Source organism: Cyprinodon tularosa, unplaced genomic scaffold, assembly GCF_016077235.1.
Source record: "Cyprinodon tularosa strain WSP-4 unplaced genomic scaffold, ASM1607723v1 ctg238, whole genome shotgun sequence".
Lineage (NCBI taxonomy): Eukaryota > Metazoa > Chordata > Actinopteri > Cyprinodontiformes > Cyprinodontidae > Cyprinodon > Cyprinodon tularosa.
This window is the reverse complement of record NW_024038890.1, coordinates 309,652-334,811: the sequence shown is the minus strand read 5'-3', so window position 1 is coordinate 334,811 and position 25,160 is coordinate 309,652. Positions and strand designations below refer to the sequence as shown.

The following is a 25,160-nucleotide window of genomic DNA, read 5'->3' as shown; positions in this document are numbered from 1 at the left end:
CCATCTTGTAGCTATTTGGTCATTAAGATTCAGGTCTTTGTTTTATTAGAGGAACCACAGCAATATATATATTAAAAAAAAGCTCTTTCTTGCACATTATTCTGGAATAAAAAGACTGGGTCTGACCTAAAACAGGAAGGATTTGTATTATTTTTTTTTTAAGAGAAAGTGAGGAAATAAAATTGTGTTTATCTGTGTTTATAATATTGATTTCAATATATCTGGATTCAGCTTCAGGTTGCATTTAACCATCAAACAGAGCTGAGCTTTGCCAGGTGAAAACATATTTATAATGGAAGAAGGATCTACTATAAACAGAAACATGATAAGTCAGAGACTGGCAGTGACAGGCTGAGAAAACTCATGCAGAACCTGGGCGAGGCTGTTTTGTTTTGGGTTTCCCTAAATAATTCCTGCAAACTGCTTTACTGTAAGTAACCCAGGCAACCAACTCCACATTGCCCCAAAGTTAATAATCTAATAGAAATATTGATCCTTTATCACCCTGATTGGTTGTCTGTAAAATCCCCAGATAAGAGGGCTGTGACACTGCAGTACTGGTGACGTTGGTCAAAAGTCAGGATGTTTTTTTCTTCTTCTCAACACAGTTAGATGAACAGATAACAGCAGAGCAAGGACAGCCACAGAAGTCCATCCACTGTCTTTGCCAGATGTGTCTCCTAAAAGGACAGTGCTGATAGTTAAACACTCCAGCCTCCCGAAAGACAGGATACTGATTCAGGTGCTGCAGAAACTCTCCAGGAATAATGTTTCATGCTGTAATCCTCGTCGCATTTCTGGCCTGTCTGGTGAGTAATGGTTTGCGTTTCCGCTGGGAAACATGTACCTGGTAAATGTTTGCTTCTCTGTTAACCACTGTTCTGATAATGAAAATTTTTTCTGGATTGCAAACTTTGAAAAGTTCAGCGAGAGACCAAAAGTGGAATAATCACAGCATAGCACCATTTAATAATACATTTATTCTGAAAAAATAACTCAATTCTTATTATATGTAACTGCCATTTTTAATAAGCCAGTCTATACTGTTACAAATATACTGTTTAAAGTAGCATTGTTATTTTGGTTTTCTGTACAGATTAAAAAAAATTAACAGAGCCTTGTTATTAATATATAATATTTTAATGTCTACTAAGAGAAAATCCCTTGTTGTATTAGGAATTATATTACGTATTCGACTGATTTAGAGAGAAAATAGAACACATGAGAAACAAAGCACAGAATATATCATTTATATTGGTTATTCATTCTCCAGATGCAAAGTATTTATATTGTAAAAACACTGTACAGTACAGTATTTTATGTTTATGTTCTTAACTCTTATTCTGTTATTTTTGTACACTTTTTTAAAGTTCACATTTGTGTGAACGCTTTTGCTGTAATCTTTTGCTGCTGTAACACCACAATTTCCCCATTGTGGCATAATAAAGGGATTTTCTATTCTATCATGGGATAAAACATATTATAAGATACAAAACTTAAAGTGAAGCATTCTGAAAACACCCAATAAATGTGCATAACTTCCAGAAGTCTGCATTTTGAAATAGCTGGAAAGTCTTTTAACATTTTGTATTTTCTGCTTATTAAGCACCAACGTTTTAACAGGTTTGTCCCGCTATAATAAATTATTCTTTAAGCATTAACTGAGGTACACTAGTGGGTGTGTTTTTAGAGATTTCGTGTGAGGCAAAAGAAAAAGCAAAAAAGAAAGATACAAACAAAATCAGCAGGGGACTGTGGTCTATATAGGTATAAAGAAATTAATCTATTCAAAAATTATATGCAAGTATCCTATAGGCAGTATCAGGATTTTAAATGATCATAATATTCAGGAATGGATGGGTTCGAATGTTTTAGTATAAAATGTGCAAACCTACAGAACCACGAACAGCATTACTTTTTATGAAGGTGTTGGCTAAAAGGAGCCTTATACTGTGGTCTTAAATTGATTACATTTTAGCTACCATGAGCTCTAGTTCGATTCTAAGAAGAAAAAAAGGAGAAAGAGAGGCAAAAAACCCTTCCAACTGTGAAGCACGGGGATGGTGGCATTATGGTTTGTGTTGGGTTTCCTACAGGAGGACCAGCACACCGCTAGAAAAAGACAGCTTTATGGTAAAAACATTATATGAAAATCTTGTAGCGTCAATGAATGACGTCAAGCAGGAATTGAAAGTACAGGTACTAATGTGTCTTCGGAGGAAGAGGTTGGTAGTAACTGGTTACAGCTTCTCAGTTATGGAGGTGTAAAAGTACACACATTTTTACTTGAGTAAAAGTACAGATAGCAGTGTAAAGGAAGACTAGTAAAAGTAAAGTTATCGAATGAACTCCTTTAGTTAGGTAATAAGTACACCCTAAATTATACTTAAATACTTAAGTAAAGTAGTTTTTGTTTTTAAAAATAGCTTTTAAAAGCTTCCAAAAAATATTTTTACAGAAAATTGATTGATTTTCCTCTATTTCTCACTGTGTTGGTAAAGAGAGCATAAAAAAAATTACACTAACTCTGTGCAGTTTTTTTCCAAATTAAAATTTCAGAGAGGATAATATAAATTCTTCTGTGTAGTTGATTAGATTTTACAGCTCTAGAATTCACAGCATTAAAGATGCACATATCATTGAATCGAAGTTGAAGTTGAAGCATAATCAACATGTGAAGGAGGAATGGATGGGGAATGTCTTGGGTCTCCAAATCTGATCCGTCATCTACAGTGTTTCCCAGCCTTCCGTTTACATCCATGTTGCTTTCAGTTCTATCTGCGTTCGATTAACATACTGGGCTCTGACTGGACAGATTCTCTTTGTGGATTTTCTTGTTTCATTACAGCTGTTAAATCATTGTCAGTATGTTTAGAAGTAATGAGAGTTTTGAGAAGTAAGTTATAGAAAGTGTGGATATTTGTGTTCAAATTAGGGTAGTAGAAGTAAAAAGTATTCAGAAAATATATATATATATAAATATATATATATACATGTGCAGACATCTGCACATGTTGATGGATGGACTCAAATGTTCTCACCTTCTCCACAGGTGTCCTCACAGGGCCCACCCAGAGAGGGTTACTGTGCCTTCTATGAGGAGTGTGGTCGTAACCCAACTGTGGACGGTAGCCTGATTCCTCCCATTGTTCCATGTCTCAATTACAGCGCAGCCCGACACCTTACAGGAGAGCATTACAAAAGGCTCAAAGAGGTTTGTTACTTACCTGGGTTAAACAAGCTTTAGCACGTTGGGACTGTCTGGCATGCAAATGATTAAAAAACTCTCCTTGCTGCAGGTGTGCCCCATGTTAGACAAAGGAGAAGGCAACACATATGCCTGCTGCTCCCTGGGACAACTCTCCTCTCTGGAAAATAGTTTGAGTCTTTCCAAAAACCTGCTGGTACGCTGCCCATCCTGTGCTGAGAACTTTGCCCACCTGCACTGTATCACTACCTGCAGCCCCAACCAGACTCAGACCTTAAATGTCACAAAGGTTATGAATGTAACGTATCTGAATGCGACGAGGGAGGCAGTGGTGGCCTACCAGGCATATATCAGCAGCGAGTTCTCAGAAGGTGCATTTAATTCTTGCAGAAATGTCAGGATTCCATCCACAGGAGGTTTTGCCATAGCCACCATGTGTGGTCGTTATGGATCGAAGCTGTGCACAGCCCAGCGTTGGTACGATTTCCAGGGGGACACCAGCAATGGTCTGGCGCCATTGGACATTGACTTTCGGCTGATAGCGAACAATGACACTTCCGGAGTACCAGAGGGGATTATTCCTTACAGTGGGCATGCTATTGGGTGTAATGAGATTACAACAACAGGCGAGGAAGCCTGCTCCTGCCAGGACTGCCTAGAGTCATGCCCTCCTGTGCCACCCCCACCTCCACTTCCTGAACCTTTCATGCTGCTAAGTATGGATGGATATCTGCTGATATGTATAATCTTATTCTGTCTTCTGATGTTAGCCTTTTTGTTTTACCTCATTGTGTCTTGCTACGTGGAATATCAAAACAAGAAACACTATCAGACATCTAAATTAAATAAAAAAATCAAGGATGAAAACAGTAATGAAGTGGGTGAGCGCATCATCGACCCATCAGAGGTGACATGTCTAGAGAAAAATAGTTTTGCAGCTCAAGCTTTTATGAGTCGTCAGTTTCAACGTTGGGGAACCTTAATGGCTTCTTATCCCCTCATTGTAAGTAGGTCTTAAAAAATCTAAACCTGTAGATAGAGAACCAAAAAAAAAAAAATGTGTCAGACAAATATTTTTTCATCCTCATTCAAGGTTATCTTGGTGGCAGCCATCATTGTGGCTGTTTTCGCTGTTGGCCTCAAGTCAATCCGGCTCACCACTGATCCGGTTGAGCTGTGGTCTGCTCCCAACAGCAGGGCCCGCCAGGAGAAGGACTTCCATGACGAAAACTTTACTCCCTTCTTCAGGACTAACCAGCTCATCCTGACAGCACCAGGAAGAACAGGTCACGTTTATGATTCACTGCTGTTTGGGCCGCAGAACTTCAGTGGGCTTATATCCAAAGATCTCATCATTGAGCTGCTGAATCTCCAGAGAAAAATACAGGTAACATGTCAGTCGTAACATACAGCAGTGCTTGAAAGTTTACATGCCATTCCATTTACTAGTGAAATAAGATCAAATTGACAAAAGTAATAATAAAATAAATATAAAAAACATTGAATTCATGACATTATTTTGGAATATATATATATATATGTTTAGCCAGACTTCTGCACCTGTTGACAGGTCGGTTGGTTTACTGTTCGTGAGCAAGGAACTTTAATTTCTCTGAGACAGTTTTTCTTAGACTTATTTTATTTTAAATAAAAACTCAAAATCAATATTTTCATTTACTGGATTATTATTTAGTACATTTTTATATATTGGATAAATAAACACAAAACTTTTCAGTTTTGTGTTTCTTGAATTACTAGTGTGAATATATCATTTTCTTTAATAGGAGGGTATGTTAACTTTCAAGCATAATTGTAATTGAGGCATTTTTGTAATCTAATAGATGTCACTGTATCTCACAGTTGCACCTTTTATTTCCTTTTTGCATTGCTCTAGGATATTCAGTTCTGGTCAGATGATTTGAACCGAAATGCGTCCCTGAAGGACGTGTGTTACGCGCCACTAAACCCATCTAATCCTTCCCTTACTGACTGTGCAGTAAACAGCCTGCCACAGTACTTCCAGAACAGTCTGGAGAACATTAATGCTAAAGTAAATATGACTGAGCTCGGAGTGACCAAGGAGGTAGACTGGAGGGACCATCTAATCTACTGCCTTAAGTATGTATTAATGTAAGCAATTGTGATGTAAAGGTCCCTCAAAAAGCTAAAATGTTTAAACTTTCCCCTCTTCCGCCTCTTCTCAAGCTCCCCGCTCTCCTTCAAAGATATCACAGATTTAGGAATGAGCTGTATGGCTGATTATGGAGCTCCAGTATTTCCATTTCTAGCAGTGGGAGGCTATGAAGGTGAGTGTCATTATGTTTGAATGGATTAAATTAGTAAAGCACAAAAAAATAAAAAATAAACGCTCAACTTATTGGAAAATTTAATTAATTCAGTTTATTTGTAGAATGCCAATTCATAACAAATGGGTTCTCAAGTAAATTTAACCAAATCATACAGACAAATTGGTTAAAATGTTTTTTTCTGTTAGCACCAGAAGGCCTGCAGTCTGGGAGAGAAGAGCTCTGTTGGAAATACAGGTGCTGGTCATAAAATTAGAATATCATGAAAAAGTAGATTGATTTCAGTAATTCCATTTAAAAAGTGAAACTTGTATATTATATTCATACATTACATACAAACTCATATATTTCAGATGTTTATTTTGTTTAATTTTGATGATTACAAATGACAACAAATGAAAATCTCAAATTCATCATATCAGAAAATTAGAATATTACTGAAGACCAATAAAAACAAAGGATTTATAGAAATGTTGGCCAACTGAAAAGTATGAACATGAAAAGTATGAGCATGTACAGCACTCAGTATTTAGTTGGGCCTCCTTTGGCCTGTATTACTGCAGCAATGCGGCGTGGCATGGAGTCGATCAGTCTGTGGCACTGCTCAGGTGTTATGATAGCCCAGGTTGCTCTAATAGTGGCTTTTAGCTCTTCTGAATTGTTGGGTCTGGTGTATTGCATCTTCTTCTTCACAATACCCCATAGATTTTCTATGGGGTTAAGGTCAGGAGAGTTTGCTGGCCAATTAAGAACAGGGATACCATGGTCCTTCAACCAGGTACTGGTAGCTTTGGCACTGTGTGCAGGTGCCAAGTCCTGTTGGAAAATGAAATCTGCATCTCCAAAAAGTTGGTCAGCTGCAGGAAGCATGAAGTGCTCTAAAACTTCCTGGTATGTGGCTGCGTTGACCCTGGACCTCAGAAAACACAATGGACCAACACCAGCAGATGACATGGCACCCCAAACCATCACTGACTGTGGAAACTTTACACTGGACTTCAAGCAACGTGGATGAAGTGCCTCTCTTCTTTTCCTCCAGACTCTGGGACCTTGATTTCCAAAGGAAATGCAAAATTTACTTTCATCAGAGAACATGACTTTGGACCACTCACCAGCAGTCCAGTCCTGTTTCTCTTTAGCCCAGGCAAGACGCTTCTGACGCTGTCTGTGGTTCAAGAGTGGCTTGACACAAGGAATGCGACAGCAGAAACCCATGTCTTTCATACGTCTGTGTGTGGTGGTTCTTGAAGCACTCACTCCAGCTGCAGTCCACTCTTTGTGAATCTCCCCCACATTTTTGAATGGGTTTTGTTTCACAATCCTCTCCAGGGTGCGGTTATCTCTCTTGCTTGTACACTTTTTTCGACCACATCTTTTCCTTCCCTTCGCCTCTCTATTAATGTGCTTGGACACTGAGCTCTGTGAACAGCCAGCCTCTTTAGCGATGACCTTTTGTGTCTTGCCCTCCTTGTGCAAGGTGTCGATGGTCGTCTTTTGGACAACTGTCAAGTCAGTAGTCTTCCTCATGATTGTGTAGCCTATAGAACTAGACTGAAAGACCATTTAAAGGCTTTTGCAGGTGGTTTGAGTTAATTAGCTGATTAGAGTGTGGCACCAGGGGCCATCAATTTTGAACCTTTTCACAATATTCTAATTTTCTGATATGATGAATTTGAGATTTTCATTTGTTGTCATTTGTAATCATCAAAATTAAACAAAATAAACATCTGAAATATATGAGTTTGTATGTAATGTATGAATATAATATACAAGTTTCCCTTTTTAAATGGAATTACTGAAATCAATCTACTTTTTCATGATATTCTAATTTTATGACCAGCACCTGTATATAGAAAAGTCAGATCTCTGATGTATAATGGAGCTTGATTATTTAGGGGATTGTAAGTGAGAACAGGATTTATTTTACTTCTACTTTGGTTTTAAAACAGAGTAAATGAAGCGAGGCTCAAATAGTAATATGTCTTTTTAAGAACATTAGCTGCAGTATTTTGTGGATATCCTGAGAATAAAGAATGACAACAGTCCAACCTAGAAGCAACACACGCATGGACTAGTTTCATTGTGTCACTCTTGAGCAAGAATATTTCTAATTTTTTGCAATTTTCTTTATTGAAAGTATATGATTTATAATAGATATCCTGATCAATTTAAAGACTAAACATTACTAAACAAGTAATCCAGTTTTTTTTTATCTTGAGACATACATGTCTGCAGTCTTTAGATATAAAATGTTCATTTATTCATTTTGATCAAAAGGAGGTTGTTTACAAAAAGCTTCAATTACAGCTACCTTAAAAGCCTGTAGTATGTTTCATAGTACTAAAGCTGGTGATAATCATGAAGGGGTGACAATCTCCTTAAATTGCACATTTTAAATTATTTTGCAGGGATTGGATCCATCATACATCATGTAAGTTGAAGGTGTAGAGAAATATAATACTTTTGCTAAATGAGAAAGTGCAACTAGATCAAAACCGTCCAAACATGGCTTAGCTTCAACATTTACCTCAAAATCTGCCTTGTTTATTGGGAGGAAATTGTTAATATTCAAGTTTAGCCACTGTATTATGGTGAAATTTACGACTATTTTTCTCTTCTTTTAATGATGAAAAACATTCTGATCCAGCTTTTCGAGGGGTGTTTCTATAACACAGTGCACAATTTTTCAAAATTCATGAACCCTCCACTGCAATATTTCTCCAGTTTTAAAGAGTTGGGCTTTCTGCAGACATACAGGTCTTTGATAATTAAAGACAGAACCAGCTTCCCACATACTTCACTGTCAAAAGGGCTACATTGTCCAATGCAACACAGAGCAAGGAAAAACACTATCAACAACTAAGTTTTGAAAGGAAATAAATTAAATAGCTGCAATCTTCTGTGTCTTTCTGTGATTCTGAATAGATTGTGAATGGAATATATTTTTAGTTTACTCATCATTGTTTGATAATGATCTAATATATTTCTTTAATGTGAGGGTCAAACAGAATAAAAAAAAATGTTTATATGTATTTAGAAATTAAGAATATGCAAGGTCCAAAGTATGACAACAAAGTTGGATAGGCCTGCAGATGTTTTGAGCAACGTTAATGTTGAAGGCTACATTTGATTATCATCATTGTCAACATGAGAGTTAAAATCCTCAACTTAAAAACATAATCAATATTTAACTCTATTTCTGAGAATGTGAGAACTTAACTGATTAGAAGAATTTGACTCTTTTATACTAACATAATCATGTTGCTGAATACAGGTTTCCAGAGACAAAATAAATATATCACAAATCAAGTAATTACTTAATAGTCTTCAAAGAGAGTTATCTATTATTTAATAAACAACTTTTAATTGCGTTAAGTTTCTGGTCAGATATAGCCTCATGCTATAAGATTTCCATGATTTTATACTTTCAGAGTAGTCTATAACTTTTTCGATAACATTGTACATTTTGTTTCTTTTCTTTTTCTTGCAGGCAACTCAGATGATGGATACACCAACTCTGAAGCCTTCATAATGACCTTTTCTCTCAACAACTATGGTCGTGACAACCCCAAATTTAAAGTAGCCTTGCAGTGGGAAACAGAATTTCTCAAAATTGTCCGGGACTACCAAAGAAGCCCAGAATGCAAATTTACTTTTGCATACATGGCTGAGGTAAAGTGAACCCTGAGACTTCCATAACTCTACCTCTTGTTTTCTAGTCTTGTATCAGCATTAGAGATAATGTCAGGGCTGTCCCTGATTACGTGTTATCATTGACATGCCAGCGATCTTTTACCTACTGGCTATAACCACCTCCTATCTTTAAAAGAGACTGATATCAGCAGTTTTGATGATAAAGTAATTCTGCAGGACCTGTCACTTGCAAGGGCAATAAGTTCGCTCCACTATCATTATTTTCTATGCCTTGTTGCAGCAAATTTTATCACGTTGTTTTACATTTTCTTTCTATTCCTAAAGAGGTCCCTGGAGGATGAAATTAATCGAACGACAGCAGAAGATATTCCCATCTTCATGATCAGCTATGCTGTGATCTTTGTTTATATCGCAGTGGCACTGGGGGAGTACTCTTCATGCAAACGCTTACTGGTAAGACTATGGAAAAAAGGCCTGGATAAGTCTATTGTCAACACAGTAGAGTACTTCAGCATCACATGTCATTTTTTAGTTGCTAAAACAACAAATATTAGAAAAAATACAACAGAAACGTGCAAAACTATTAAATTACACATGAAACCTCAATTTTACCTCCTACTGGTCTACGTTGATGTCTTAATTGGAACTTTAGATAATAATACAAGCTTAGTTCATATTTTAAAATGTAACCTAAATTACACAAAAATCTTGATTAATGTAAAAAGAATTGTTTAATTCTCTATTTAGCCCCCTTTACTCTTGTGCCCATGAATGAAATTCATTGCAACCACTTGTCTTCAAACGTCCCCTTTATAGTAAATACTAAAGAACTCATCTGAAGACACCAGAAGTATGTTTGAGGAATTGTAGAATTCCTTAAAGAGAAACGGGAATTCCTAAATGTCGGACACTTACACAAAACAGCTGAGATATTTACTGTTTGTAACAAATAGCTCAAGTCCAGTAAACAAAAATAAAAACCTGTAATATTTTTATTATTTTTATCACAAATATGTGGGTTTTAACCTTCATCCTTACATTGCCTATACCACACAAAAAGCAGTTTATTGCAAAGAAAAACATTTTGTTGTATTTTTCACAGCAAGACATGAGTAAAATATATTTATTCCCAAATATCAAACTTTGGAAAATCAGTAAAAAAATAAGGACTAGAGTTTAACAAGGAAATTGATTATTTTCAAAAGACAAATTTCATAGTATTTTACAAACCCTCAACTAAAAATTAAGACAATTCATATTATTGTTATTGACATATCATAACTTGTTTCTTATGAAATAAGTAATTGCCTATAATTAGCTTAGCTGTTATTTTTTTTTATTAAAATTTGGGTTGGAAAACTAAGTAAACACAAACTAACAAACATGAAAAAAAAACTTCTGTAGGGAATTAAAAATAGACGTTTTGTTTTATCATTTGCATATTTAGGATTTTACTTTATTAAAAGTATTATTAGTGTGCCTCTTTTTTACTCATGAATAATTCCTAAAAGCTTTAGAAACAAAAATTCAAAGGGACATCTTCAAGGTTCCTGCACTGTCAAAGAACAGGATGAGCCGTTAAGTTGATGCAACCAATTTGGCATTCTGCTCAAAATCCACCCTGATCCGAGCCCCACTTACTGTAACATGCTGGTGAAAGTTCTCAGTCATCCAGGTCATAGTCATTCCAAAAAAAAAACACACAAAAAAACAATCCACTGGACTTTGTTTCCAAGTTTGAAGACTTTTTGCTTCCCATGCAGGAAGTTTTATAGAGTGCACCAAAAACAAAGCCTTGTTTTGGCTTAGAAAACATGCAAATTGAACTGGACAAACGGGTCCGCCCCTTAAGAATGGGCAGTTCGGGTTCATGTGTGGTTCTTAGAGCCATACATGAACAGCCCTGTTCAGCCAGGCCAACAATTCCCCCTAATGACCCCCTTTGCAGTGACATAGACTGGTATGGGGTATTGCAGGCAACAAATAACCTAAACGACTGCAAATTCTCAACGGGCGGACCTGTTAATCCGGTTCAATTTGCATGTTTTCTAATCCAAAACAAAGGCTTTGTTTTTGGTCCACTACATAAAACCTTGAAATCAACGCTATTTCTGTAATTTTGAATTGAAAAAGCTTCCTGGATAGGAAGCGAAACGTCTTCAAACTTGGAAACAAAGTTCAGTGGATTGTTGTTAACTTTTTTTAAACACTTACTGTAACTCCAACCACTCATCCGAACACAGGATTCAGTGTCAATATCACTTATATTTCAGGAGAAACATGTTGGTAAAAAAATAAAAGATTGCTTAAACCCTCGCCTTATTTTCTCATTGTAGTCATATAAAAACATGTTTTTTCTTCCACTTCACACATTTGATAAATTTTCCTTAGATCTTTAAACTGCGATATTAAAAACGAAATCAACCAAAGAATCATCACAACCGACAAAAAATATAATCTCTGAATCTGTCTTTCTTCTTGCAAATTAAGACATCTATCCCAGAAGGACAGAATCGGTTTCATAATAATGCAATCAGAACCCTCTATTAGTGAACATGAGTTGGAAAATATTGCTATATTGAAAGTAGAGGTAAGGCAAGGCAAGGCAAATTTATTTGTATAGCACAATTCAGTAAAAAGACAATGCAGAGTGCTTTACGTGATTAAAATATAGGAATATAAAGCATAATCAAAGCAAGTAGGAAAGAAAAAAATTTTAATGAAAATAAAATAAAAAAAAAAAATTATAAAAAGGTAGACCCATACATCAGCCAGCGCATGTTTGTGGCCAAAATTTGCATTCTTGTTTCTTCCTCTTCTATCTGTATTGGCCGATACATTTATCTGTTAGCCTTTGCCATTGTCTCCATTTGAGATGCATTGTTGTTGTTTTTTTTTTTTTTTTTTTGTTGATAAAAGTTTCTTTTTGTTTATATTGAGACTTCTGTAACTTGTTTCTTATTGTGTCATTTTTACTATATAAATGGAGGAAAAAAAGTGATATTGACTAAGAATCGGCCCAAAAAATAACAGCAGCACACATCAGCGATTGGATAGACCAGGGGTTTCCGAAATTGCAGGGACAGTCCCTGGGAAGCTTTGTGATTAAAGGAAGTTTGAGTTGTTTATGTGATTACAATAGGTAAACTACTGTGTTTGACTTTTCTATGTTAAGCTTTTGAAAAGGACTCAATGGAGGTGAGAAAACTTGCTTGTGAACCAGAGGGATTCCAAGCAAGTGAAGCATAGGAACCACTGGATTAGACTGATGTCAAAATAATCTGTATCAGAATCAGCCCGAAAAAAAATGAATCGGTCAATCTCTAATTGGAACATCAACTATAATGGACTCATCACTATTCATCATTCATCACTATTTGAAGATATCCGCTCGGTTAATGGTCTACGCTTCACAATTTGTTATTCCTGTTTAGCACACTAGAAAGAGGTTATTATTGTAGCTGATTTATAGCTTAATTACTTTGGTTGTTTTGCATTGAAATGGGCCTTTGGCAAAAAGAAAGAATTGATGATAAGGTGCTTATCAGGTCCAACAATAACAGCACACTTCCACAGTATGCACGTATCAGCTACATGGTGCTTATCTTTAGTCTAGAACAAATATTGGAGGTATACTATTAATGATTTGTAATAAAAACTGTGAAAAGAGACATTTTTGTTGGAATTAAGTATATGTGTTTGTCCCGCAGGTGGATTCAAAGTTTTTAGTGGGTTTAGGAGGAATTCTGGTGGTGGTCTGTTCGGTTCTGGCCTCCATGGGTTTCTACTCATGGATTGGGATCCCATCCTCGCTGGTCATTCTGCAGGTCGTGCCTTTCCTGGTGCTCGCTGTTGGAGCTGACAACATCTTCATCTTTGTTTTGGAGTACCAGGTGTGACTGTCGTTCTGCACCAGGAATCTGCAGCATTGTTGCCAACTAAAGTTTAGATTTTTCATATTAGTAATGTTACATTTCCATTTCATCCTTGCAGAGGGATGTAAGGGAGATGGGAGAGACCCGAGAGCAGCAAATTGGCCGCGTGCTTGGACGAGTTGCACCCAGTATGCTGCTGTGCAGTTTGTCAGAATCTGTCTGCTTCTTTTTAGGTATGTTTTTTGTTTTTACCTCTGCAATGTTGCTTTAAAAAAAAATGGTTAGAAGCTTTGTAAATCTTTGATGATGTTTTTGCCTTGCCACACCAGGGGCCTTGTCCACCATGCCGGCCGTGAAGGCCTTTGCTCTGTATGCTGCTTTGGCCATCCTCATGGACTTCTTCCTCCAGATCACAGCCTTTGTGGCACTTCTGTCCCTGGATGCTAGGCGCCAAGACAACAACCGGTGTGAACTGCTTTGCTGTGTTACTGTGTCAAAAGAACGTGCCAATAAACCAAATGAGGGCTTTTTGCTGCCTTTTATGAGAAAGTTCTACGCCCCCGTCTTGCTGCACAGTGTCACCAGGATCATAGTGGTAAAGTGCCTTTTAAACAACACTCTTTGACATGTTTTGTGGGGGGTTTATGTGATCGTCCATCACAAAGCAGTGCGTATTTTGAATTGGATGGACAAGGATTAATGAATGAGCTTTGATCTGAACTATCTCTATTGTAGTTTCTGCTGTATGTGCAGGGTTGGTGTCCTGCTGGATGGTGAACCTGTCCTGCTCTGATTTTACCTTGCTCTATCTTCTTATCAATGCTGACCATTTCAATTATTGCTGCTGCTGCTGCTCATCAACCTATTATCACCACAAATTAATACGTTCTGCCATAAAAAGCATATGAATGAATGTGGTTTATATGCTTACCTCTACATTTTTTTTTTGAGTCAGCCTGGGGCAACCCTGTGCAGGGTTGCAAATGTATTATAGTCTTTCTATTCTTGAACAATGCTCTCGGCAGAGCTCTGGGATTTTTTTTTTTTAATAACCTGATCATGCTAAATACCCCACCCTGACCTGTCTGCAATGTTTTTCATTTTCTTCTTTGTCCTCTAATGCTCTCTGAAAAAAACGCTGTGGCCTTAGAGAAAATCGATTTAAAATCAAACAAAGGTAGCTCATTTTAATAATAAACTATACTCATTGGACGGAATTTCTATTTAGGGGTATCAAAGTGTAGGGATCTGAAAGCTAAAGCGTGCTAAAGTATAGTTGATCAGGTCACCAAGCAACTCACAGCAACCTGAGGAAACTCTAATCGATCTAGACTTATCAGATCAGCTACCGGGGCTGCAATCATGACAATATAGAACAGCATAGAGTTGAATAGATGTAGAATAGAATAGAAAATCTCTTTATTGTCCCACAATGGGGAAATTCTGCTGTTTACAGCAGCAAAAAGATTATAGAAAAAATTGTCGCACAAAATCAAAGTTAAAATATAAGCAATAACATACTGTAAAGTGTTTCAACAATATAAAAACTGTGCACCCGGAGAATAAAAAACAATATACAGCTATGGACATTTTTACAGTAATGGATTTTTGAAAATAGCAGCAACATCAGAGATGTGTAGAATGACAGCAGCAGGTTATTTAACTGACTAAGGTAGGAACTTTACAAAATCAGCATGAATGTAACAACTTATTAAAGTTGTTGGGATTAGTGGTGCTAATAGAGTCTTAAAGCTGCTGGGAGGAAGGATCTGTGATAACGCTCCCTGGTGCATTTAGGGGGCAGCAGTCTGTCACTGAAGGAGCTCTCCAGTTCAGCAGCAGCTTCATGCATGGGGTGGGAGACATTATCCAACTTGAAGTTAATTTAGCTAGGATCCTTTTGTTTCCAACCTCATGCAGTGAGTCCAAAGGGCATCCAATCACAGAGCTGGCCTTCCTGATCAGCTTATCGAGCCACTTTCTCTCAGCTACAGATAAGCCACTGTTCAAAGAGACAGCTCCATAGAAGATGGCTGATGCCACAACAGCTTCATAGAAGGTCTTTAGGAGTGGCCGCTGCACTCTTAAAGACCTCAGTCTCCTCAGCAGGAAGAGTCTCCTCTGACCTTTCTTATACAGATCCTCAGTGTTGTGAGTCCAGTCCAGTTTGTTATTCAGATGAACACCTAGGTACGTATAAGAGTCCAATATCTCCATATCTGTTCACTGAATGTTCACCAGTATCAGTGGGGTGGATCTGCTTCTGCGAAAGTCCACCACTAGCTCCTTGGTTTTCTCTGCATTAATCAGAAGGTGGTTCTGTTAGCACCAGACCAAGAAGTTCTGGGTCCAGTGTCTGTATTCTGAGTCGTCCCCACATGTGATGAGGCCAACTATGGCAAAATCTTCAGAGAACTTCTGGAGGTGGCAGCATGGGGAGATAATGGAGAAGTCTGCAGTTTAAAGGGTGAAGAGGAACGGTGCCAGCACTGTTCCCTGTGGGACCCCCTACTGCAAACCAACCTATCTGAGACACAGCCCCGCACCCTCACTTACTTTGGAGGGCCAGTGAGGTAGTCCAGAATCAACTTGGACATCTGCTGGTCCACTCCTGACAGCTCCAGCTTGTCCCTTAGGAGTCCTGGCTGGGTGGTGTTGATAGCACTGGAGAAATCAAATTGGCCTATGCCTCCTTTACAGAGGCATGGGCCAGTATAGGGTTTTGCAGGCCAAAAATAACCTTTACGACTTCCCATTAGTAAAGAGGGACCTGTTTTTCAGTTCAATTTGCATGTTTTCTAAGCCATAACAAGGCTTGGGCCACTTTATAAGCCTGGAACTCAACGCTATTCCAGACATTTTGAATTAGGAAAGCTTTGTGAATGGGTAGTGAATGTTTTCAAACTTGGAAAAAGAAGTCCAGTGGTTTATTTGCAATTTTTTTGGAAGTATTTCACTAGTTATTCACTGCTCTGTGAGGGTTTGTTGCATAATATCCCATAAGATACATTAAAGTTTGTCACTGTGATGTGACAAATTATCATGTTCAAAGGACGATGAGATGAGCTGATTGTTGTTTCGTGGCTCTTCTCAGATGGTGGTTTTCATCTTCATGGCGTGTGCTTCGATATACCTCATGCTGCATGTGAAAGTTGGTTTGGATCAGGAGCTGGCGATGCCCAAGGTGAGTTGGAGCCGCTTTATTCATCATCAGCTCAAAACATAGAGCTCTTAATGCGTTCCCTCACCTGGATTTTTTTTGTTCTGCTTTAGGGTTCCTACATGCTGGACTATTTTCAGTATCTCTACAAATACTTTGAAGTTGGCGTCCCAGTATATTTTGTGACAAAGAGAGGATATGACTTCAGCACGGTGGAGGGCATGAACGGTGTGTGCTCCAGCGTGGGCTGCGATCAGTTCTCCATGACTCAGAAGATCCGCTATGCCACAGACTATCCTGAACGGTGAGTCAGCTTGAATCCTAATTGGTCCAGATCTCTGTATCAGAGCATAAAGCCAACCTTTGTATTTATTATATTCTCCTCACTGCATTAATCAGACTGCTGCAGGTGTCCTTCGTTTCATATCTTTTTCTGGCAGGTGGCAACAACCTCACGGTACTTTACCTTGTTACATAAAACATTTTTTTAAACAACTGCTTCCCTCAAAATAAATGGAATCTAGTGGTACTCATTTATTGCTGGAACAGTCATTTATTTCTTGGCAAACAAACATGAAAGACAAAAAATACAATACATTCAAATGGAAAATTTTATTTTTCAAATAGGCTACTTCCTCATAAGTTGCACCTGACCTTCACTTTATCACAAAGTAAATGTTTTACACCAAGGGAAGTTTATAAAATATGGGAATATTTACTAATCAAGAAACAACAGACAGTTTAACAGTTAAGATTTATACTCTCAACCAGGCTTGGACTGGTAATCTGTGATACCAGGCATTTACCCAGTTTTTATTTTATTGTCTAAGGGCCGGCCCTCCTTAAATCATACCAGCCCCAACAGAAACAACTACCTGCCACAATAAATAACTCAAGGAGCTTAAGAAGTAGTATAATGTTAACTACCTAAATGATGCATGCAGTATATATAGCCCTTCCTTGTCATGCACATCGGTGTGACGGTTGGCCTGTGGTGTAATTTTCTGTTTCTTCAAACTGTAAAATGCCCTCAACAAACTAAATTATAATAAAGCTAAAATGCTTTCTTTAAAGCAAACTACGATTTTCCTCTTTTATTTGGCGACTTTATGTTCAAATATTTAGCAAAAATATGTTGCAGTGCATGATGTGGTTTTGCATCTGTTTACATTATTCCATTTCATTGCCCACATGCCAGCTAGACTTGCAGTGAAGGCTTACACACTGCTGAGCTTTCATGTATTCATTCTTAATAGGGTGACCAGACGTTTTTTTTTTTTCTGGCTGCGGGGGGGCTGGTGTAAATGAAAAAAAAAAACGGGGCTGAAAATCTTTCCCAGTCCAAGCCTGCTCTCAACCAATATTAGTGACAAATTTGACATATTAATGAGTAAACACGCACTATTTACTGAAAATGTAAATAATATTAGCAGAGAAGCAGTTGTAATAATTCTAGGTGACTTTTACCAATTATTTCAGTACATCATGGATCTACTGTCAATTCAAATGAGGAAAATTAGACCTGCTGTTCCCAAACATTTCAGCCTATGATCCCAATATATAGATCCCAGAGACTGGTGATCCCCTAAAAAAAAAAAAAAAAAACAGTAGTGCAATACATAATTTAATGGTGTACCTAATCACTGAATAATGTATTATCACCTATTTCATAGTGCATTTAGTCATTTAATTATATTTTTCGGCCCTCCATATATAAATATTGTACAGCTTTTCCTAAACTTTTTTAGTTTTGCACCCCTTTCTGTGTCTCATGCACCCCCAATTTCCCACACCTTTAAAAGAATGCTTTCTAAATAACGCAAACCTTTTTTTTAAAGCCATTTTAAGGCAGCATGTTTAATCATGCTCAAATAACCAGAACACACATCGTTACAACAGCAAAATTGCAGTCAAAATAACAGCCCTGTCATGACAACACGTTATGGAAATCAAATTATAACAGATTTTTTTAATTAAAGTGCAATAAAGTTACACACAACATCCAATACAGGATCCTGAGGATTTTCAGGTTCAGCAAGAGAAAGAAAGATCCTGACAATGTTCTCATGTTTTTCCAATTTTGAAAACTGTTTGGCATAAACTGAACTTTTTATCATGTCAAATTTGTAAATACAAAGCGCATCATTGTTGCTAATTAAAATAGATTTAGATTCTGATATGTTAAGTGTATAAAAAAAGCGTCTGTTGGGTATATAGTTACAGGAAATCTTTGGGACAAAGGTATTCTTGATTAGGTGAAAAATCAAATAATTAATCTAAGTCAGAGTTCACGGATTAGTGGACCAGGGTTCCGCTAATCCGGACCTTTACTGGTTGTTGATTTTCTTTATTAGGACCCCGCTGATTTTTAATTGGTTATCCCTGATCTAGAGTTTGATCTTTTTACCCGCTGAATAAATAGAAAGATTATTCCTAAAAAGTTTTAAAAGAACAATCCACTGGACTGGAGTTTAAAGATGTTTTGCTTCCCATCCAGGAAGCTTTGTCAGTTCAAAATGTCAGAATTAACGTTGAGTTCAACGACTTAAAAAGTAGCCCAAAAACTTGTTTTGGCTTAAAAAACATGCAAATTGAACCAAAAGATCAGGTCCGCCCCTTAGGAATGGGGACTCATTTGGGTTCATTGTTAGGCTGCAATACCCGATACCTGTCTATGCCTCTGAAGTAGAAAGATTAATTCCAATGCATTTTACACCCAATTAGGGCCTCCAGTAGTTTACCCTGCTATTCATCTAAACTAAACTGCACTCAATACTTACAGCTATTTTATTTAATTGTTTGATCTTGTCTTTAAACTAACCCTCAGATCCTACATGGCTATTCCTGCTAACTCTTGGGTGGATGATTTTATTGACTGGTTGAACCCTGGATCCAGATGCTGCCGCCTCTACACAGCAGGTCCAAATGTTGGAGAATTCTGTCCTGCAAACATAAGTGAGACGACTTTCACTGTAACAAATAAATAGAAAATAAGGAAATAAGCACAAAGATAAAATAATTGATATCTGTTTTTTGCAATGTTTTTGCGACAACAGCCGGTTTAAACTGTTTAAAGAAATGCTTGCCGAATCCTGAAGATGGTGTTGTACGGCCCAACTTGACACAGTTCAACCGCTTCCTCCCTGAATTTCTGGCTAACAGGCCTGACCTGCAGTGCTCCAAAGGGTGAGTAATGAGCTCCGTGTCTAGAGAAGCTGATTACATCACATCAAAACTACACCTCACTTCAAATCTCTTCTAACAGTGGTTTAGGAGCTTACGATACAGCAGTGGTGCGAAGCGAAACTGGAGAAATAGTAGGTATGTTTGTTTTTTACATATTTACGTCATTGGACAAAAACTTTTTAAAAAAAGATAAAATTTGTACAAATAGGATTATTTAATATGTTTCTTTAAATATAATGATTATATACAGAGGTGTGAATGAAAATATATTGAGTCTTGCAGAATTTCTAAGCATTAAAAACCAAATAGCTTCTTTCTTAGCAGCAGTAGTCTGGGGATGTAAATATATGCCTAAAAGTATTAACAGGAGAATGGAATATATCAGTGAAAGCAAAATCTGATCATGCACAGAAGGCAGGCGAAAATCCTTGCATCTTGTTTTGATTCTAGGCATCGTGAACCGAAACCTGATGTTTCTCCCAAATGTTTGGCCTGTGATCTAAATCCCGTCCGAGCTGTGAAAACTGTGAAACACTTAGGTTTACTTTTCTGATTGTCCTTTCTTCTCAGCCTCTCGGTTCATGGCATATCACTCTCCACTGACCAACTCTCAGGAGTTCACAGCTGCCCTGAAAAAAGCCAGAGAGCTGGCCGACGAAATCACCAAGGGCATGAGGAATATTAATGGCACCTCTCCTGACTTTGAAGTATTTCCTTACACGTAGGTTTTTGAATGAGTTTCTATCTTCTTAAATAAAACTTTTTCTTGTTTCCAAACAGCTGTAGAATTTATTTATTTTTTCTTTCTCTTCTGCAAGGATTACTTACGTGTTTTATGAGCAATACCTGACTATCGTGGAAGAAGGGCTCTTCAACATCGGCCTTTGTCTCATACCGACCTTTGTGGTGTGCTGCCTGCTGCTGGGTTTGGACCTGATCTCCGGCTTCCTCAACCTGCTCACCATCCTCATGATTGTGGTGGACACCGTTGGGGTCATGACCTTATGGAGCATAGACTACAACGCAGTGGCCCTGATTAATCTGGTCACGGTAGGTGAACATCTCTTATGTGGAAATAAAAGCTGCTGAGGTAAAGACGCATCGAGTGATGACACAGAATTATTAATGCCATTCTATTCAAACATTTCAATTTCTTGTTACAAACGCAAACCGACCAAAACAACGTAGCATAAATATGTGAAAATTATAGTAAGAAGTCCATTCAGCAGCAGTTGTAGAGATTCTCACCTCAGGTGGATAGATATGTTTTTGTTTTTTTTATTACAAAGCAAAAGAGTAATAGCTAAGAAAGCCAGAAAAAATACCACTTTTTGTTTGGCATTATGTGAGATGGAAAACAAGCATAACAGATTCTTCTGAAAGAAAAAAAAACCTTCCCTAACATGAAGCATGATGCTACGGCATTGCTAAAGCTAAATGACTTTGCAGAGCAAGATTTGCTTTGCAAAACACAATATATCTTTATCTTTACAACAATATATTTTTCTTAATCTCCCAAGCAGGAACAGAAAAATCCTAAAAGACAGTGAAATGTGGTTCATGGAAGATTTGACTCCAGTGGACTAAATAGAAATGAAATTAAAACAGTTTTTATCAGTAAAAAATTAAATTAAATTAAATAAAAAGTAATGATGCATCACTGTCATTCAACTTTACAATAAAATCCAACATTTTGCTGTTCTGACCCATAATCATGCAAATAAAAAATAAAAAGATAAAAAATATTGGGTTTTTTTATGAGAACTAACTGTTGAAGTTTTATTTCTAACCTTAAGGACCACGGCCCAGACAGCAGGTGTAACAATTTTTTTATGTTTCTAAAATGAACGAGAAGTTAATTCGTTACATGGGAGTTAGAGTTTTCGATTTTCGTCCCAAAGGAAGATTAAAAACTTCATGAACATGAAGCTCCTATGTTGGTGCCCAGCATGGACCCTCCTTCAGGCAAGCAGATCCCAAAGACTAATAGTGAGAAGATAAAATAAATAAATATGATGGTCTTCAGGGCCTTTAAACCTTTATATTTTGCAATATTTCTGTTTGATTTCTAAGAAAACTTTATAAAAGCATAGGATAGCTGTGATGCTTCATTAGCAACTTTGCCAGAACTGTAAATCAGTCTATAAATTCTTTGGTAAGACTTTACAACAACATACACAAAATTTGATTAATTACTGGAGAACAATAAGGAACTAATGGGTAGCTAACCGGTACTAACTGGGCCAGCCCAGCCTTATATATATATTGTCCTTTTGTATACACAGAATGAATACAAAACAAAATCTCACTGAGTACAGTTTTCCAGACAGTAAATGAACATTTCCACTCCATAAAGTGCAGCAGTGATCAAATAAAACCAGTGTGGGAGAAAAAAGAAAACATGGTTCAAAAGCGCATTGATACAGAAGTTCAGAGCATTAATATATATATATATATATATATATATATATATATATATATGGTGGAAATAACCAGTAGGTTCGGTTTGGTGTCATCAGCCTGATGCAGAGTCTGTGATGATTTAGAGTTGTTCAACAGTTTAGCTTTCTTCCCCACTGCTGATGGCAGTGGGGAAGAAACTGTTGCAGAATCTGTTGGTCCTGCATTGGATGCTTCAAAGCCTCTTCCCAGAGGGCAGCAGGGAGAGCAGTCCATGGTGGGGGTTTGAGGGGGTCATTTATAATGTGTGGGACTGCACTGGGATAAAATGTCTTTAATAAGGGAAGAGCAGCCCACATGATCCTCTCTGCTGTTCTCACCACTCTTCTCACCTTCTTCCAGTCTGAGGCGCTGCAGCCTCCACACCAAACAGTGAGTCACCTGGTCAGAACGCTCTCTATCGTGCTTCTGTAGAAGGTTGTGAGGATGGGTGGGGGCAGGTGGGCTCTCCTCGTCCTCTGCAGGAAGTACATGAGCTTCTGTGCCCTTTTGTGCCTCTGCAGATAGGATCATTGGGAGCTCACTTGCCTTTCGTTGAAAAACATGTAAAAGTAAAAAAAAAAAAAACAAATCTGCTGACACCATGCATCCTGATCTGAAGCCTGTTATAACTCAGGGAAGCACTAAACAGCCCCAAGGCTATTAGGGTAGTCAGAAATCCTGCCAGAACAATGAATATCTTTTGCACTAATCAGCCTTTCCTTATATTTTATTCATTTACAAAGAATGCACACAATAATAATAACTGAACTTAACTGATCTCACACTGGAAAAATGTACCTCTGCATTTAACCCCTTGGAGCACAGTGGGCTGCCATTGTGCAGCGCCCAGAAAACAGCAGGGAGAACAGTCCATGAACAGTTTTACTAAAACTGTTTAGTTAACTGGGAAACACAGATAAACTAATTAGGAAGTAGTATGTAGTTACCATGGAAACAAAGAGTAACTAATTAGGAATTAACATTTAGTATAATTATTTATTTGATGTAATTTGGGTTTTTCTGTTGTATTTCAGTCAAATTTAGTCTTTTTCTAAAATCTAAAACTATTTTCTTGGATGAACTCTATACTTCAGTAAATGATCATTGCAGCAAATGTTCTTCACTCGATTAACCTTATAATCCATGCTATTTGCAGGCAGTGGGTATATCTGTGGAGTTTGTGTCCCACATGACCAGAGCCTTTGCTCTCAGCACTAAGATGACACGCATTGAAAGAGCAAAGGAGGCGACAGCCAACATGGGCAGTGCAGTAAGTAACCTCTGAGCTGGATCCTTAAACATTAAGTTAAACAAAAAACTAACCTTGGTTATAAAACTAAAGATCAGATGAAAGGTCTGAGGAAGTATATAAAAAAAGAAATGCCTTCAGTGGAATTTATTGTATTGTTTGTCTGCCAATAAGTAAATGATAACACCAAGAGTTTGATCGTTACAAACAGAAACAGCTGTTTAGGGTTGATTTTAATCTTTTTTTTTTATCCTTGAAGGTGTTTGCTGGTGTTGCAATGACCAATTTGCCAGGCATTATTGTTTTGGCGTTTGCTAAAGCTCAGCTGATCCAGATTTTCTTCTTCCGCTTAAATCTTGTCATCACTCTCCTGGGACTGGCCCACGGACTCATCTTCCTCCCTGTGCTGCTCAGTTACTTCGGTATGAACAATAATCTGCAAATTGCTTTTCATTCTGATGGCAGGAAATGACAACAGACAAATTTAAGTTATCCTGATCCTTGTTTTTCAGGTCCTGGTGTGAATAAAGCAGTGCTGTTGCACCAACAACAGGATAGAGAACAATCAATGACGGATGAAAAACCTAAAGAGGTGTATGAAAACATTGCACTTTAAAAGCATGAATTAAAACTGGAACTGGATTCAAACTCCAAAAAGCTTCAATTGAAGTTCCAGATCACTCAGGAATAAATGAAAAAGAGGAGATAAACAGAAAATCTTTCAATAAAAGCCAAAACCCCTAAGAAATAAATGAAGGGATAAACTCCAGCAAATCTTCAATTGAAAGCAAAAACCCCTGAGAAATCGATGAGGAGGAGGAGATTACTGTTCTCTGAGCATCACCTGTATAAACACTTTTCTCTACACTTCTTTTGTATAAAGTTGGACTGGATGGACTCAAAGCAGCTTTGGAGTCACGTATGCAGCTCAATGTGGAAATCATTAACCCAACTCCGTCTCTATCTTCAAATGGACTATTAAGAAGGCTGATAAAAACAAAGTTGTGTAAAAACTTTAAAATAATAAATAATGCATAAACAAAGACAATGCAACATGATACCTTGAAATTGCCTTTTTTTTTAGTAACCTGCCTTTCACCAATTGATTGATGCAGAGAGCCACCAGCTCTCCCTTCAATCCAAACAGCATCAAGCAGGTGTAAAAGAAATGGATAAATGAATAATCAGATGAAGTGATGAGTCAAATTTAGTAAACAACACAAACAAAAGCCTTTTTTAGATCATTAATAGGGCACACTCCACCTTTAATTCGTTTTTATTATGTGCTATACATTTACAGGTACAATAAACAAATGAAGAAATGTTTATCCTCTAACACAAAATAAGTATTGCTTTTAATAATAGAAAATTAGAAGTTACAGTTATCTAGAAAAGTTTTTTTTTTTTGTTCTGGTTTGTCGACTAATTTTTTATTTACCAACTAACCCAAAGAGTTGCAAATGTGTGCTTCCTCATTAAGATGCATGAAGAAGAATGCAAGTTTGTGAATTTATGAAGACCATTTTTACCGGTGTGACATTTGTGTCAAAAGTAAAAATGAAGGCGTAACTTTTAAAGTTGAGTTTGTGACTCATGGCTGCAGAATCTCGCAGTTGTATTAATTGATTTGTGTTTGTGTTAAGGGAAAAAAAATACATATTTTTTGAAGATTTTAATACACGTGTTTGAATTTGTTTTGCACCATTTGTTTTAGATCAACTGTAGCAAAACTGAATGTAAGAGGATTTTGATGTGCAACTTGTAGAACAGAATTTGTGTTCTTGTACTTAAAATTTGAACAGTTGTAAAAAAAAAAAAAAAAATTGTACCTGTGATTTTTTTTTTATTCTAAACATACAAAACTTAGAATATAACTCTCTCTACAACTTCCAATTCACACTTACAATGCACAAATAGTTTAGAAACAAAATAACCTTCATAAACTTTGATAAAAACTGTCATTAAGAGCTAGCCAAGAAGCTAAGAAGATAAATGTTGCATTAGGAACATTTATCAAACACTTTAATAAGAAGGTGTAGGATACATGTTTTCTAAATACTCCATAAAGTAGATTTTCTTA

General features: G+C 37.2%; 1 protein-coding gene across 1 annotated transcript; it reads left to right on the top strand.

Moving 5' to 3' along the window:
- Positions 1-590: 590 nt before the first annotated feature.
- Positions 591-24,890, top strand: npc1l1 (NPC1-like 1). The gene is made up of 21 exons (XM_038287300.1): positions 591-809; positions 3,053-3,214; positions 3,300-4,211; positions 4,302-4,595; positions 5,103-5,326; positions 5,414-5,514; positions 9,014-9,186; positions 9,493-9,621; positions 12,879-13,061; positions 13,162-13,276; positions 13,373-13,638; positions 16,138-16,227; positions 16,317-16,507; positions 19,031-19,158; positions 19,260-19,389; positions 19,469-19,524; positions 19,960-20,110; positions 20,208-20,439; positions 22,988-23,101; positions 23,340-23,502; positions 23,593-24,890. The coding sequence occupies exons 1-21, from the start codon at positions 768-770 to the stop codon at positions 23,694-23,696; spliced, it is 3,960 nt and encodes a 1,319-aa protein (XP_038143228.1). The 5' UTR covers positions 591-767; the 3' UTR covers positions 23,697-24,890.
- The last annotated feature ends 270 nt before the right edge of the window (positions 24,891-25,160 follow it).

What these genes read in the sequence shown, in the direction of transcription:
- npc1l1 (XM_038287300.1), top strand. Translation starts at nt 768, where the DNA reads ATGTTTCATGCTGTAATCCTCGTCGCATTTCTGGCCTGTCTG. An exon ending in TCTTTGTTTTGGAGTACCAG is followed by an intron (nt 13,062 to 13,161) that starts GTGTGACTGTCG and finishes TCATCCTTGCAG; the next exon opens with AGGGATGTAAGGGAGATGGG. An exon ending in GACCTGCAGTGCTCCAAAGG is followed by an intron (nt 19,390 to 19,468) that starts GTGAGTAATGAG and finishes CTCTTCTAACAG; the next exon opens with TGGTTTAGGAGCTTACGATA.